This window comes from Sipha flava, unplaced genomic scaffold, assembly GCF_003268045.1.
Source record: "Sipha flava isolate LNK unplaced genomic scaffold, YSA_version1 229_pilon_pilon, whole genome shotgun sequence".
In the NCBI taxonomy this organism is placed as follows: Eukaryota; Metazoa; Arthropoda; class Insecta; order Hemiptera; family Aphididae; genus Sipha; species Sipha flava.
In genome coordinates this window covers 1,050,703-1,067,021 of record NW_020272866.1, presented here as the reverse complement: position 1 = coordinate 1,067,021, position 16,319 = coordinate 1,050,703, and the positions used below count along the sequence as shown (strand labels likewise).

Here is a 16,319-nt window from a genome sequence, read left to right as displayed (position 1 = left end):
AGTAATAAAACTCCCATTCAGTGTTAGGGCTTAAGGGGAATCAGTCCCCGCTTAGTTCCAAATGGTACGATTTCGGCCGATGCTGATGGTCTATAGACGACACAGGGTTCCCGTGCTAGTTCTCTCGGTTTCCACGCCTTCCACTGGTACCAAGTCGCTGGTCACGGGTCGGGGTACCCCACCCCAATCGGAAGACTCGGCTACTGCGAAAGCCTTGTCCTACCATGACCTGAAAGTTGCACAAAACGCTAATTTGATCCATGGTCAGTAGTTCTAAACTACGGGTAATATTATATTAATAGTTATATTACCAATTCTATAGTTAATTTCTAATATTTATATAATATTTTTTAATATTTTGGCACACACTAGAGTGGGAATGAGCAAAATTGTATGAACATCGATATTCGATGTATTGACATATCGATTTTTAAAATATCGATGTGTTCGATGTATCGGTGAAAAAACATCGAAAAAAATGTTTTCCCTCTAGAGCTGCCATCTGTTGCACACCTTATTATCTGTACAGTGTACTATTTTCTTGATTAAATAATAAATTCAAGAGTTAAAATAACATTTTTTAAATACATATTAAATACTTATAATCAGGGCTCGTAAGTTCATCCATTTGTAATTTTCTTTGCTACATCGGAAAATATGCTAATTAAGATAAAAATCCGTTTCATAACAATGGTAATAAAAATCTAGATTTTAATAGTGCATGTTTTTGTATGTTTTGTGTGTATTGGCGTATCTGGCATATGCAGTCAAGTCGCGATAACTCGAATCTCGATAATTCGAAAAACTTGACAACTCGAATTGTGTTTTATTCCTCTAGAAAATTCTTCCCACATAAATTAGTTAGATATCTCGAATACATATCTCGAAGTGAATTTTTATCCCCCTTAAACTTCGAGTTATCGTAAATCGACTGTAGTTGATTTTTTTTTGACCACATATTATTTTATGTAAATTCAGCGAAATCGTTTTTTATGTAAAAAAAACAATTGGTCAATAAAATTTTTAATTTATTCTTATTTAATTTTCTGAACTTGTTTATAAAATCTTAGTATAATCTTAGTATTTTATCAATATTTTGATTTTTTTATGACATTAAATTTTATAAGTTAAAAGCATTACAATTACCACTCTCCTCCTATTGACATGTCTATTGCAATTTTCGTTGTAACGTGTGGTCATTAATTATAATTTTAATAAAATGTAAGTCAAGAAAAAATATGACTTTTAAAAATATTAATGGATAATTATTATTATTTTAAAAAATGCTTATATATTTTTTTTCGTGAATAGTTAAGGATTTTTAATGCATATTCGATCAAATGTTAGTGCATTATTGCATGCTTATTTATGCGTTTTTTAGTGCATGAACTTACGAGCTCTAATTATAACTGTATAATATATACTGTACAATGATTTTTGTATACTTCATACTAAAATAATACAAAAAAAAAATTCGAACATTTCGAAACAAACATTGATATTTAATCGATTAATTGAAAACAAATCATCTATGTTAAAACATCGAAATATCGACCTAAAACATAGAAGTTTTTTGCCCATAGAGAGTGTGTGCCACTGCTCCAAGGCTTTTTTTAAATTAATTACAAAAAATTACGTGTTAAATTCACAAAAACCAAGGAAGTTAGGGAAATAAATCTGTTCTCCAAATTATCTCCACGAAAGCGTCTCTGCACATCGTATTGCTTTATTGATACGATTGCACGTTAATTAATGATAGATTTTTTTCTTATCGTCATACATGCACATATTTGGCACCAGTGATTAGAGTTTTATTATAATAATGCATATTATCGTTTCCGTGAATTATGTTTCTTCTTGGATATCCGTTGCGCGGTCATAAGTACATCGTTAAATTAAAAAAATAACATGTGTAATGAGTCGAATGAAAAGCAACATAACAGTCGTGTAATCATGTATTTACATATATAAATATATAAAGCGTGTGTGTAATATGCTATTATAATTTATATTGATATAATTAGACTACGGTGCGGCCAGTTATTAATAATCGTTTTAAAATTAATGATTATAAATTATAATAATAATACAATAAATTCACTGTGGTTATAATAATATAATCGCTTAAGATAATACGTGCCACACCTATTCGACACATAGGAAAGAAATGTTTATATAATTTTTTTTATAATTTTTTTATTCATTTATTTTTTTTTTATTTTTTATTTCCAATAACATGTTTAGCCGTTGATCGCTTATTAATTTTTCATATTTAATTTCCATACTAATTATTTCCTACCGCGTATGCTTCAAAACCTTCCGACAAACAATTTCATATGATATATAATATATGCACACAGGACGTGACGTATAAGAATGATTAATTATTATATTTGAAAGTTCTATGAAAAATTACTCAAAAAAATAAAAATCGGGGGAAGGTTCTTTTTTTTTCGTGGAATTATGTATATCATCGTATACCGAGTGTTAAAAGATTTTTTTTTATCGTATGAACGTTTTCGAATATCAATCTTTACGAGGAATTTCTATATTAACTACATTAGAAATATATTTTCATTATAATGTAACTTATATAATACAATAATACAATAGTTTATTTTGAGAATATATCAAAATTTACATAAGGGCCATTTTAGTGGTATGGTATATAAGTATATTGTATTCGTTAAAATATATTAGTTATCTGATATGTATACCTACCACTATACCGTACACCTAATAGTTATTATTTCCGATCAGTCAACCGTGTACATAATATGGTATGGGGCGACTCAAGAAATTTTCTACGAATTCTAAAAGTATTACTCATTTCGTCTTAAAATCAATATAAATTTGTCGGGAGTAAATTATCTATTACCAAAAGAAAAAAAAACCTGAAATTCTTGAGTTCAGTGATACTAAGTAAAATTCGAAATATTAAGAATAAACTACTTTAATAAATTAAGCTTGAAACATTACACTTATAAAAATTACCATCTTTATTGTAAATCCACTTTTTAGAATGCCATAATTATAAGTGTGTATAATTTATAAATATGTATGCAAGATTTTTATTTATAATAATTATCAACAAGATATCCCACAAGTATTGAAATAAATATAATAAAATAATCATAAAGCACATAAAATATTCGTTTATTATGTCTAATAATAATATTTAAATAATAACTAGAATAACGCATTAATATTAAAATGTATGAGCAACAACTAGTGTTTCACTAATCTTTTTTAAGAGTGACGAGCAACTATAGTTTTATTATTTTTTAACAGTTATATGCATACAACTTTGAAAAACAAATATTTATTTATTTATTTATTTATTTATTTATTTATACGGGCAGTTGCCCAGATACAAGAAACATAGGTAAAATACAGTTTGTTATGAATTAGAAAATTATGCTATTTAGATACAAATTAAAAGTATTTACAGTTACATATGAAAATATATCAACATTATACTTATTAACTAATTGCATGCATCTAATAATAGGAGTATTTAAACCATAATTCGTGAACTGAAATGGAACATAAAAAGTGCTTGACTGTCTAGTGTTGCGACTTGGAACTGAAAAATCTAATTTAGATAATAAAATTGGGCAGTTTATTTGTCCATTTAATAATTTAAAAACAAAGGAGAGATCAAACTTTTTCCTTCGAATTTCCAGTGGTTCGAGATTTAAGAAAGTTAACAATGGCTGATAAGAAGAGTGAGGCTGGCGGAAAATTTCACATCTGAAGGATATTATTCTTAAAAAACGATTTTGAATCGATTCAAGTATTTGTTTTGGACCTAACGTGCTAGATGACCAAATTATTGAGTTATAATCTAGTACTGATCGTACATGTGAGCAATATAACGCTTTCAATGCAGTTGGATTTTTAAAGTCCTGGCAACTACGATTAATAAAACCTAGAAAGGAGGAAGCTTTATTCTGGATACTAATATAGTGGGAATTAAATGTTAATGACGTGTCGAACAGTACACCTAGGTCTTTATTTTGGTAGACGCGGATGAATTTAGAATTATTAAAGTGATAGTTATGTAAGTATGGAGTGCGTTTTTTTAGAGAAGGTCATTACTTTACATTTAGAGACATTTAAGTATAAATTATTAAAGTCACACCAATTATATAGGTAATTCAAATCATTTTGTAATAACTCAGAGTCATTTGAATTTTTAATGATACGAAATAGTTTTAGGTCGTCGGCATATAATAACATACGAGATTCAGAAAATTTAATATCATTAATGAATAGATTAAATAAAATAATTAAATAAAGCATACAAAATGCTTAGAATTTGCTAATTATGTGCTTAAAAATTATATTGATATAGAAAAATTTTCTCTTTCAATAATATCCTAATATTACAAAAAAAAACGACAAACGGTGCTGAATTTTATCACAGTCTACTTAAATTTGAATTTTATGTATGTACAGTATGAAAACTATTTTTAAAATACTTAAAATATTAATTCTAATTACTTTATATTCTTTAAATTGATGTTTTAATAGATCAATAAGTGATTAATGAAGCGAAAATGCGAGAAATTTAGAAGCAAGGATTTGAGTTGTGGCCATAGGGAGGGGGAGGGAAAAACTAATTTTTCTTTTATACAAACTTAAAAATAATTTACAGTTCATTACCTAAAGTTCTCGTTTCTGTTATAATAACAACATATTATAATGATAAGTCTATCATAGTAATTTATATTCTTAATTATTTATACATAAAATTTTTTAAATAAATCAATGTATTATATTCAAAAAAATACGAGTAATGGGAGGGGGGCGAATGCCTCCTTAGCCTCTCTCAAATACGCCCTTGTTTAGAAGAGAACTGAAGCAATGCAGCGAAAATGCAATCGAAAACGAGAAGCCAATTTGGTATATTATTACTCGATTTTATTAACAGATTATAGAAGAATATAAAGAAAAATGCCATAAATAAATCAAAAAACAGAAAAGGTCCTAATGAACTACCAACAGAATTACTTAAGACTTTGACCAATTCCACTTGCATCACACGTTTAATAGAACTATTTAATACTATATACGACACTGGTCATATACCAAATGACTGGCTACAATCCACATTTGTAGCAATACCTAAAAAGCCAAACGCAAAGAAATGCAATGAATATAGAACAATCAGCCGTATGAGCCACACACTAAAAATATTCTTGAAAGTTATTCATGCCAGAATTTACAAAAAAGCGGAGAAAAATATGAGTCAAGAACATTTGGGTTCCGTAATGGACTTGGAACTAGAGAAGCTTTATTTAGCATACAAATACTTATTCAACGATGCCGTGATATCAACCAAAAAGTATATTTGTGCTTTATCGATTTCGAGAAAGCATTTGAGAAAGTGAGGCATGAAAAACTGATTGAAGTTCTACGAAAAATTGGTATAGATGGAAAAGACCTACAATTCATAACAAACTTGTATTGGCATCAACAAGCTAAAATCAGAATAATCAATACACTCTCTAATAACTTCAGAATTAGGAGAGGAGTTCGACAAGGATGTATCCTTTCGCCAATACTTTTCAATCTATATGCAGAAGAAATTATGTCAGAAGCATTGGAAGATACGGAAGAAGGTATTAACATAAATGGGAAGGTTATTAACAACCTGAGATATGCAGATGACACTGTACTGATAGCTGGCAGCATAGAAGACCTACAAAAAATACTAAATAAAGTTACTACAGCTAGAGAAAACTTAGGCCTAAATTTAAATGCCCGAAAAAACCAAATACATGGTAATTGATAAAGAACAAAATCCGACAAATGTCCTCAGACTCAAAAATGTCCCCTTAGAAAAAGTAAAAAAAACTAACTTATCTTGGACAGTCATTAATAGATAACTAGGATCATTCTCACGAAATAAAATGTCGTATGGAAAAGGCCAGAGCAGTTTTTGTGAAAATGAAAAATATTTTCTGTAGTCATCAACTAAGCATGAATCTCCGAATTAGAATGATTCGTTGCTATGTATTCACCGTACTTCTTTATGGAGTAGAGACTTAAACTCTATCAAAAGTTTCGATTAATCGAATTCAAGCATTTGAGATGTGGATATACCGCCGAATATTAAAAATTAGTTGGTGCGATTACATAACAAATATCAATTTACTAGAAAGAATGAATAAAGAACTTGAAATAGTGAAAACAATAAAATCACGAAAACTTCAGTATCTAGGACATGTTATGCGTCATCCAGAAAAATATAATTTACTACAATTAATAATTCAGGGTAAAATAGTAGAAAAAAGGAGCCGTGGAAGACCTCAAATTTCTTGGTTGGACAACCTCCGAAAATAGTTCAATACATCAACAATATCTTTATTCAGAACAGCCATTAATAAAGATAAAATTACTAACATGATTGCCAACGTTCGTTAACGAATGTGGCACTCGAAGAAGAAGAAGAATAAAGAAAATCAGGTTTAAATTTGTAAAGGTCACACCACTACCGACATCTAGGTAATTATAATAATAATTATAATAATAATAATAATAACTGACACCAGTTTCAACGACGCCGACCAACTAAGGCGATCGCCGTACAAAGGTCAACACGGACCAACGCTGCACACAACGCTATCCGAATTACCGAAAGATGGCGCAATCGGACCAAGCCATCACAACAGCCACCGAACACCAAGTTTACGGACGTCTCAAAAACGTATCCGTCAAACGTTAAGTCCCTTAGACTTAACGTTCAAATCAAATAACATCACACACCAACCATTGTACACGAAATCATAAGGTAAACCAGATAAATAAGTAAAAGCATGCTCAATGAACAGCGGTGCTGCATCGGTACGGATAACACGAACATACAGAAAGAGCGCCGCTGTACACCGTTCAGCATCAGCATCGTCTTCCGATTACCATGGAAACAACTCATTGGTCACTGCTTTCACCCGGTAAAACATTTTGTATCAACATCCGCTTCTGGCACCATATTCTGGAGTTGAATAGATGTTGGTGCATAACATGGAATAACGACTGTAGCATACCACGCCGTCCACCGACTACCCACCGTACGTACTCTTATTTGCCGTCTATGCCGATCACTATTTAGCCGTCCGTGCCAAACGACAGCAGTACATTAACAACATACCGCAACCAGCCATATACCAGTCTTGTATCACGGGACAATCGCACACACCATCTCGTGGATATTAGAACTGATCAGTATATTGGTATATATTTCTAGATCTAATTATCTGATATAAAATTATAAATATATGTATTTATTTTTATGTAAAATACATTTTTTTCTTGTAAATTATTTGTTTATTAGATGTATAATAAAACTAGCTAAGGAATTTCAACAAAAAAGCACACAGCGTTGAGTTCTTTACATATTTTGAACCCATATAAGTAATTACAATATTCATATTTAAATTATTACATTTTTATTGTAAAACACCTCCTCAGGGGGGTGTTAAGCAATTAACACTACGGGTGTGGCGAACCCGGGGCCCCGAGCTGTGGATTGAACTTACTTTAGTTAGTTGGTTCATTCCACCCTTACTCTGACCTTAATTGGTTGGAGTAATCAGACCCTCCAAGAGGAGGTTGTCGTAAGGCCAATCACCTTACACGCAAAACAATATGATTACGAAACAACGATTAATATTGCCTCGGAACGTGGAGATTACGGATTTATGTATTGGAACTTGGAATGTGCAATCAACGTATAGGACGGGAACATTGACGACAGTCGTATCGTGTCTTGAGCGATACAGACTGGATATAACAGCAGTTCAAGAAATAAGGTGGGACGGATCTGGTAGTATAAAGTCACAAGGAAATACAATTTTATATAGCAGTGGAGAAAAACACGAAAGAGGAGTAGGCTTTATTATTAAGGACAAATTTTTGCCGAATGTTGTCAAGTTTGAACAATAAGTGATAGAATCTGCTATATAGAATTTAAATGCAAATGGTTTAACATAGTAATTGTAAATTGTTATGCGCCAACAGAGGATAAAAGCGAAGATGTAAAGAATGCTTTTTACGATGAGCTAGACAGAGTTTGTGATGGGCTATCTTCGGGGAAGCCAAAAATTATCATTGGTGACTTCAATGCGAAAGTCGGAAGAGAAAGGATATACAGACCAACTATTGGAATAAACAGTTTGCATAGTGAGTCCAATGAAAATGGAAACAAATTGATCTCATTTGCAGCAGCAAGAAACATGGTCATAAGCAGTACAATGTTTCCGCACAAGAACATCCATAAACAGACCTGGATATCACCCTGTGGAAGGATAAAAAACCAAATAGATCACATAGTTGTTGACAGGAGAATAAGATCAAGCGTTGAAGATGTAAGAAGTATGAAGGGTTGTAGTGCGATATCGGATCACTTCCTGGTAAAGGCAAGGTACAAACTAAAAATTTCAGTGAATTGGCAGAAGAAACAGAGCATCAAAAAAATTAATAGAGAGCTACTAAATAGAAACCAAGCAAAGGAATATCAGGGAAAATTGAACAAATACCTTTCAAGCGCTGAACATGAAGCAAATATAGAAGAATTATGGGGAAGAATAGAAAAAGCGGTTAAAAGAACCTCAGAAGAAGTTTTGGGTTACGAACCACAGAGAAGGAACAAGCACTGGTTCAATGAAATGTGTAGAAAGACCACGGAAGAAAGGGATAAAGCGAGATTAAAAGTGCTACAGGACCCAAAAGAAGAAAATAAAAGAGAATTAGCCATGAAACAGAGAGAGGTAAAGAAGACAATTAGGATGAACAAGAGAGCATGGGAAAAAGAAAGAGTACAACTCATAGAAAGTAGTAGAAAGAATAATGCTCGAGTCTTCTTTGGGAAAGCGAATGAAGTTAAACATGGGTTTAAACGTAAAACATCAATGGTTAGAGGAGAAAATGGAACGTTATTGACCGATAACGGAAAAATAGCAGATGAGTTCAAAAAAAATGTTTAACACACTTTTAAACCAACCTAGTGAAAGGACAATTATAGAAGAACGTGCAACAGTAGAACAAAACATAGAACCACCATCAAGAGCAGAGGTAGAAGCTGGTATTGAAATGCTCAAAAACGGTAAGGCAGCGGGAGAAGATGAGATAATTTCTGAATGCCTTAAAAAGGGAGGACAACTACTAATAAACCAGCTACATAACTTAATTACTAAAGTTTGAGAACATGAAGAAATACCAAGACCGTGGCGTACATCTGTTTTATGTCCTATTCTTAAAAAGGGAGACCCCATGAATTGCAAAATTTATAGGGGAATCTCCCTTTTGAACACATCATATAAGATACTGTCTAATATTCTACTTACTAGAATCAAACCCTATTTACGAGAAATTATTGGAGATTACCAGGGAGGGTTTATGACAGGGAAGTCAACCCAGGATCAAATACATGTTATTAAGCAAATGATCGAAAAAAGCCATGAATTTGACAAAGATATACACCTCCTTTTTATTGATTTTAAGGCCGCATATGATATGGTGAATAGAGAGAAACTATGGAGCGCTATGTACCAATTGGGTATACCTGAAAAGTTTTTAAGACTAGTCCGTGCTTGTGTACAAGGATCAAAGTGTAAAGTGAAGTTCGGAGATGCCGTATCGGAGGATTTTGAGGTGGTGACAGGGCTTAGACAAGGTAACGCCTTGTCCCCAGCTCTTTTCAACTTAGCATTGGAATCAGTCGTAAGAGATACCCTTGTAACTGCAAGTGGAATTAAAATTGGAATTGACAAACAACTAATTCTAGCTGCCTATGCAGATAATTTAGTGATAATGGCAGAAAATGAAGAAAATCTAAAGGAGACAACACGAAATTTACTGGAAATCGGAAAGAAAATAGGATTAATTATAAATGAGGATAAGACAAAATATATGGTAGTAACTAGGAATAACCATAGAGGGGGACACCTGGATATTGGGGAATATAAGTTCGAAAAAGTAGATGATTTTAAATACCTAGGAGTGGACATCAACAAGGATGCAAATAGCCACGAGGAAATAAAGATTAGATTAGCAGCGGCAAACAGATGTTATTTTGGATTGGTCCCTCTATTTAAATCAAAGATATTATCATGGAAGACAAAAATAACCCTTTATAAAGTACTAGTAAGACCTATAGCTTTGTATGCATGTGGGACGTGGGCCACTACAAAATCGGATGAACTAAAATTGGCCACCTTCGAGCGGAAGATATTAAGGAGAATCTATGGTCCAAAAAAAAATAACGAAGGAGAATACAAAGAACAAATCAGGAGATCCAAGACCTGTACGGAGAACCGAATATTAACAGAATTTTAAAAAGTAGTAGGCTGAGCTGGGCCGGGCACGTGTGAAGATCGGAGGGGCCAATTGGACAGGCTACGAAATGGAAGCCAAATACAAAAAGGCCTAGAGGACGTCCTCGACAAAGATGGAAGGATAGAGTGGTCAAGGACTTGAGGGAACTTGGAATAGAGGATGGGGAAGAGCTGGAAAGAGACCGAGACAAGTGGAGGCAAGTGGTTGTTGCGGCAATGGGCCTGAATGGCCTGTAAACGCCTAAGAAGAAGAAGAAGATATTTTTATTACTATTTTTATATTTTATATATTTGTGCGGTATCGTGCTATTTTTTATGTGGTATTGAGTTATGGATTTTGTGCGGTATTAGGTCATATTTTTGAGGTAAATGAAAGGGCCACCGATTAAAATTAATATTAAATTCTTTAATCAAAAGTAAGGTATAGACGATTGTCTTCTTAATATCAGTGAAAAGTTTCCTCTCAGCTGAAGTCCAGAGATTTAATGTTTAACCACCATTTAGAAGATTATGAGATGAGAAATAAAATGAATTCCTAGTAATTACAATTAGTTAATTTACCTAAGGTCTTAAGCAGAGGTTAAAATTTTAATTATTTCATACTGCATACTTTATGTTAAAATATAAATATTTTAGACTTTTTTTATTCTTTAATTCCTTCCTCCAATATCTCAATCATACATTTAACTATATACTTATAAATCTTTTTCCGTATTTTAATATTGGTATTCAGGATTTTATATACTTAACATTTAAAATGTGCTATTGATACTATATTAATGATATACAAAAATGTTAAATTTTATACAACAATAAACAATTATAAGTATATAAATTAAACGTATAAATGTAATGATTATTTAATTTTTCAATTATTATTTAGGATACTTTTTTTTTATTGTGGTGAATTACAATGGTGACCTATTTCTATTGAAAAATATTACCTATTCATTATTTTTGGCTCACAATATTTACCTGATGATAAATCATCATTACTTTAATAAAAATATTTCCAAACTAATCCTAAAACAATTTTATAACGTAAGAATATTTTAAAAATTATAAATAATCTTCATTTCTCATTGCTTTAAAAATACCTGTATATTTTTTAAAATGTTATCACCAAATAATTGTAATCAATTATACATTTATTATTAATTATATTATGTATTTATAACTCTATGAATTCTGTGTGAGGTTAGATTACATTTCTTATGATATTTTTACAAACTTACACAAAACCATAGAAATATATTATAAGTGTAGAAAATTTATAATATATTATGCGATATTTGCTTAGAACTGAAGCTTTGATGACATCTCTATTGTGTTTTGAGCGATACGAGATGGATATAACTGCTATTCAAAAAGTGAAATGGACAAGTTCAGGGAGCTTGAAATCTCAAGGAATGAATCTACTTTACAGCGGTGGGGACAAACATGAACGAGGTGTAGGATTTATAATTATAGAAAATTAACTACCACAAATTACAAATTTCAAACCTATAAATTACCGTCTATGTTACATAGAACTTAAATGTAAGTGGCACAATTTGATCATAATTAACTGTTATTCATCCACTGAAGATAAAAATGAGGAGATAAAAAATGAGTTCTATGACAGTTTAGACATGCTATACAACTCTTTACCAGCTGATAAACCGAAAATAGTTATCAGAGATTTTAATGCAAAAATTGGAAAGGAAATGATATATAAACCAACAATTGGATCTGAAAGCTTATATGTAGAATCTAATGACAATGGTTATAAATTGATCTCATTTGCAGCTGCAAAGAATATGACTATAAGTTCCACATGTTTTCCGCACAAGAATATTCATAAACAAACATAGTTTTTGCCATATAGATATGTAAGAAACCAAATAGACCACATAATAATTGATTTACGTATTAAGTCCTATATAAAGGATTTAAGAAGCATGAGAGGGAGAAGTGCTATGTCGGATTAATTCCTCGTAAAAGCAAAAATAAATATCAGAATATCAACAGAGTGGAGAAAGAAACAGAAACACAATCGGTAAATAGAGATGCACTGAAAACATCAACAACTAAAGTATATCAAGAATGTCAAAATTACAGAATATACAAGGAAAACCAAATATAAGTGAAACATGGAAATAATAACGTTATACAAAGTCACAGTCAAACCGGTTGCTCTGTATGCATGTAGTACACGGGCCATGACAAAATCGGACGAAGGAAAGTTAGAAGTGTTTGAAAGAAAGATGTTAAGGAAAATCTTCGACCCAAAGAGAAATGAAGATGGAGAGTATGAGGTGAGAGACAACAGGGATTTGGATGGTCTATACAAGGAACCTAACATCGTTGGGTCCCTGAAGAGCACGAGGATAAGTTGGGCGGGACATGTGTGGAGGTCAGAGGGAATAATTGGATCAATAACTAATTGGAAACCCGACACTAAGAGGCCTCCAGGACGCCCCAGACAAAGTTGGGTGGGTAGAGTACAAGAAGACCTGAAACTCCTGAACGTAAGAAACGCAGAAGAACGTGCAAACGATAGAGAAGAATGGAAACAATATGTTGTTGTGGCGATGGGCTTTAAAGGCCTGTAAAAGCCAAGAAAGAAAGAAAAAACTATAATTTTGATCACTTTAATAATAATAAGTAATCACTTACAAAATTATATTTTCAGTTATTGTGTATTACTTACCCTTAAATATGATAAAAAATTTGGTGTATACTATCAATACACCGTATTTATAATTAACTTGGCCTTTCAAATAATCTAAAGCACATGAAATTGGCTTTAAAATTACAAACTCTTCTAAATACTCTATACATAAATATTTAAAAATGTATTTTAATTTTAATATTTTTATTAGTATTTTAATATTCGAAAACAGTATATAGTTTTGTTTTATAAATAAAAGTTTCATTAATCGAATCAAATAATGAATTCCTTCTTGACGGACAAGGATAATTTAAAGAACAACTTAATATACGAATCTAATGTACTAACCTAATATACCTCGTACTTTTTATAATTTCAGTAAATTTTGGATGTCTCGATATGTTCCACAAATTATTGCACTTTTCAATGCCTTCTAAATGTTATCTATGAACTGGTACATCTTTAATAGCTTTAAGGATAAGTTTGAAGTATGACTGGCACATTTCAAATGGCGAGGTGGCAACATCTCATCGTTTGTATTCCATTATAAGTATTATCAAGAACAATTGGTCTAAATAATTTAAGTTGTTCATTTATCTAGTGAATGCCGACAAATAATGATAAATTACCTCATATTATTATAAGTATAACATCGCGAATTAATCTTTAATTTGAGTTATTAAATTATAACATAATTTTTTAATATATTTAATATCTCTAATTATAAAATGATACTAGATACATATCAAAAAAGTATCTAAATACAAAATAAAAGATATAATTGTATTTCAGATACGTATCTTAAATACTAGTATCCAAGATACTATCCAGATAAGCTGGGTACATTGGTTTTAAATTTAACTAACATCTTCCAATCAATGCACTCAAATTTTTGTATGTATAATATTATTATGTATGTAAGATGTATATAGTGATTACATTGTATAACTGGATAAAAAAATTGACGTATTAATTGACATAAAATATTTTCAACAATCAAATTATCATATTTGAAAATAACGAAGAGACAAGATATTTTATGATTAATACTTATAATTGCAAAGAAAACTATTTTATAAAAAAATAAATAAGCATTTCTGCAAATACTGAACGATTTATTAAATACAGTTAAATCTCAACTTATACGATCTAAAGACAAAAAAGTAAAAAAAATATGTGCTTTACAAATACGTTACTATATATACTAAACTTTAATTCAAAAATAATTATATAGTATACAGTATGTAAATTAATTGAAAATTTAGTAGTTATTACTCATAATATAATGCAGATATTGAAGTTCCGTTTTTTTTTACATAATATGTAACTTATAGCCCATCTTTTACCATGGTGAAAAAAATCCAGAATTCAAAACCGCCAAAAAAAATTTTAAAAAATTTAAATAGTCACTTTGTAGAATTACTTATAAGTTACTCAGATAATAAAAAAAAATTTTGAAATCGGTTGAATTTTAAATGAATGAGAGCTCAAAAATAATCAGCAAAAAGCAAAAATATTACAAAAAATATTAATGAGTTGTGTTTACTTCATTACCTAATATCATATTATTAGTTATCTATTTAAAAGTTTAAAACCATACAATTTTACAATTTGCTGTGGTTTTTGAAAATATAAACTGCTTTCATTCATTCAAAGTTCAACCGATTTCATAATATTTTTTTCTCAGAGTGACTTGTAAGTAATTCTACAAAGTGGCTGTTTTTTAAATTTTTCCAAAAAAAAATTTGGCGGTTTTGAATTTGGTATTTTTTTTTCCATGGTTAAATATAGGCTATCAGTCTATATATAAAGCTATAAGTCACATATTATGTTAAAAAAAATGGAACTTCAATATCTGTATTATATTAGGAGTAATAATTACTGACTTTCCAATTAATTTACATACTGTATATGGATCTAGGCCAAAATAGCGGTATCGTCTGCATAGGTTCCGAGGATAGTATTTTCAGATGTGGGCAGATCTGATGTGTAGATAGTGTATAGAAAAGGAGCAATGTCGCTGCCTTGAAGGACCCCAGCCGCAATAGGAAATTGTTTCGAGTGTTCGAGGTTGTGGCGGACCTTGAATGTGCGGTTGTCTAAATATGATTTTAATATTAGGTAGTAGGGGGCAGGAAAAAGAGTTTTTAATTTGAAAAGTAGTCCATCATGCCAGACAGTGTCGAACGCTTTGGCTACATCCAAAAATAGTCCGGCACAGTATTTTTTGGTTTCTAAGGCAGTTGAGATTGTGTCCGTGGCCCGGTGTAACTGGTGGATTGTGGAGTGGTTTGTGCGAAAGCCGAATTGGAAGTTGAGTATGTTTTTATATATAGGTTTGTTGGTTATTGTTCCTGGTGTTGTTTTTAGATTGTGCTAATTTTTTTTTCAAGTCAATGTGAGTTTGGCACCCTTTATAGTTAGCCGGGTGACTACCGTTGCATAATGCACAATTAGCAGGGGTGCTCCGGTCCTTAGTGCAATCTATTGATTCATGTTCTAAGCCACATTTAACACAACGAGGAGCGTGATTGCAATATTTGCGGGTGTGACCGTATGTCTGGCAACGATGGCATTGTGGAAGATCTTTTTTTTGGGTGAGCAGGTTCAATTTTGACTTTCGTGTAACATAGTGTTGTGATTTTAAAAATGTCGGAGTTGGTTGGTCCTGGTTCTAGATCAACAAAGAAGATTGGTATGGGAGTCTTAGTTAGCTTATGAGTAACAGGCATTATATTTCTGGTGTAGAATCCGTTTAATAATAGTTCATTTTTAATAGCGGAGATATCGGTAGTAGGATGTAAGTTTCTAATTACTGCACGATAAAGTTTTAATTATTTTGATTGAAACGAGTGAAAAGAAACGTTAATTTCCTTAAGATATTTGATCACTGTTCTATACGAGTCAGAACTATATGTTTGTAATTTAAGATCTTTTGTAGAACTTTTACAATCGAATCCAGAGGAGTCAGTTAATTCTTTTATTTTAATGCAGAAATTGTTGAAATTTAATTGCGCTTGTATAAAGATAGGAGGTGGCTTAGAAGTTTGATTGGTTTTTCCCGAAATTTGCTCAGTTGTGTTGTCCATTGCGTCGTCTTCAATAATGAATGCAATCGGGGAAAATCGATTTGGTGATATGAATATATTTGGATCGGTTTTTTTTTGAGGTAGGTGAGATTTCATTAGGAGATCTGTTACGTTTGTTGTTTGATTCAACTGTTTGCCATAAGTCAGAATCGGAATCAGATAGCGGTGTATCACTTGTAGAAGCTTTTTTCGCATTTGTTAATTTTAAAGGTGGGATTGTTTTCTTAGGTAATGACT

At 31.4% G+C, this 16,319-nt stretch overlaps 1 protein-coding gene across 1 annotated transcript; it reads left to right on the top strand.

Annotated features, from left to right (window-relative positions):
- Nucleotides 1-3,823: 3,823 nt before the first annotated feature.
- Nucleotides 3,824-9,207, top strand: LOC112683537. The gene is made up of 5 exons (XM_025554600.1): nucleotides 3,824-3,865; nucleotides 4,944-5,350; nucleotides 5,527-5,789; nucleotides 8,026-8,938; nucleotides 9,012-9,207. Exons 1-5 carry the CDS (start codon nucleotides 3,824-3,826, stop codon nucleotides 9,205-9,207), a joined length of 1,821 nt encoding a protein of 606 aa, XP_025410385.1.
- The last annotated feature ends 7,112 nt before the right edge of the window (nucleotides 9,208-16,319 follow it).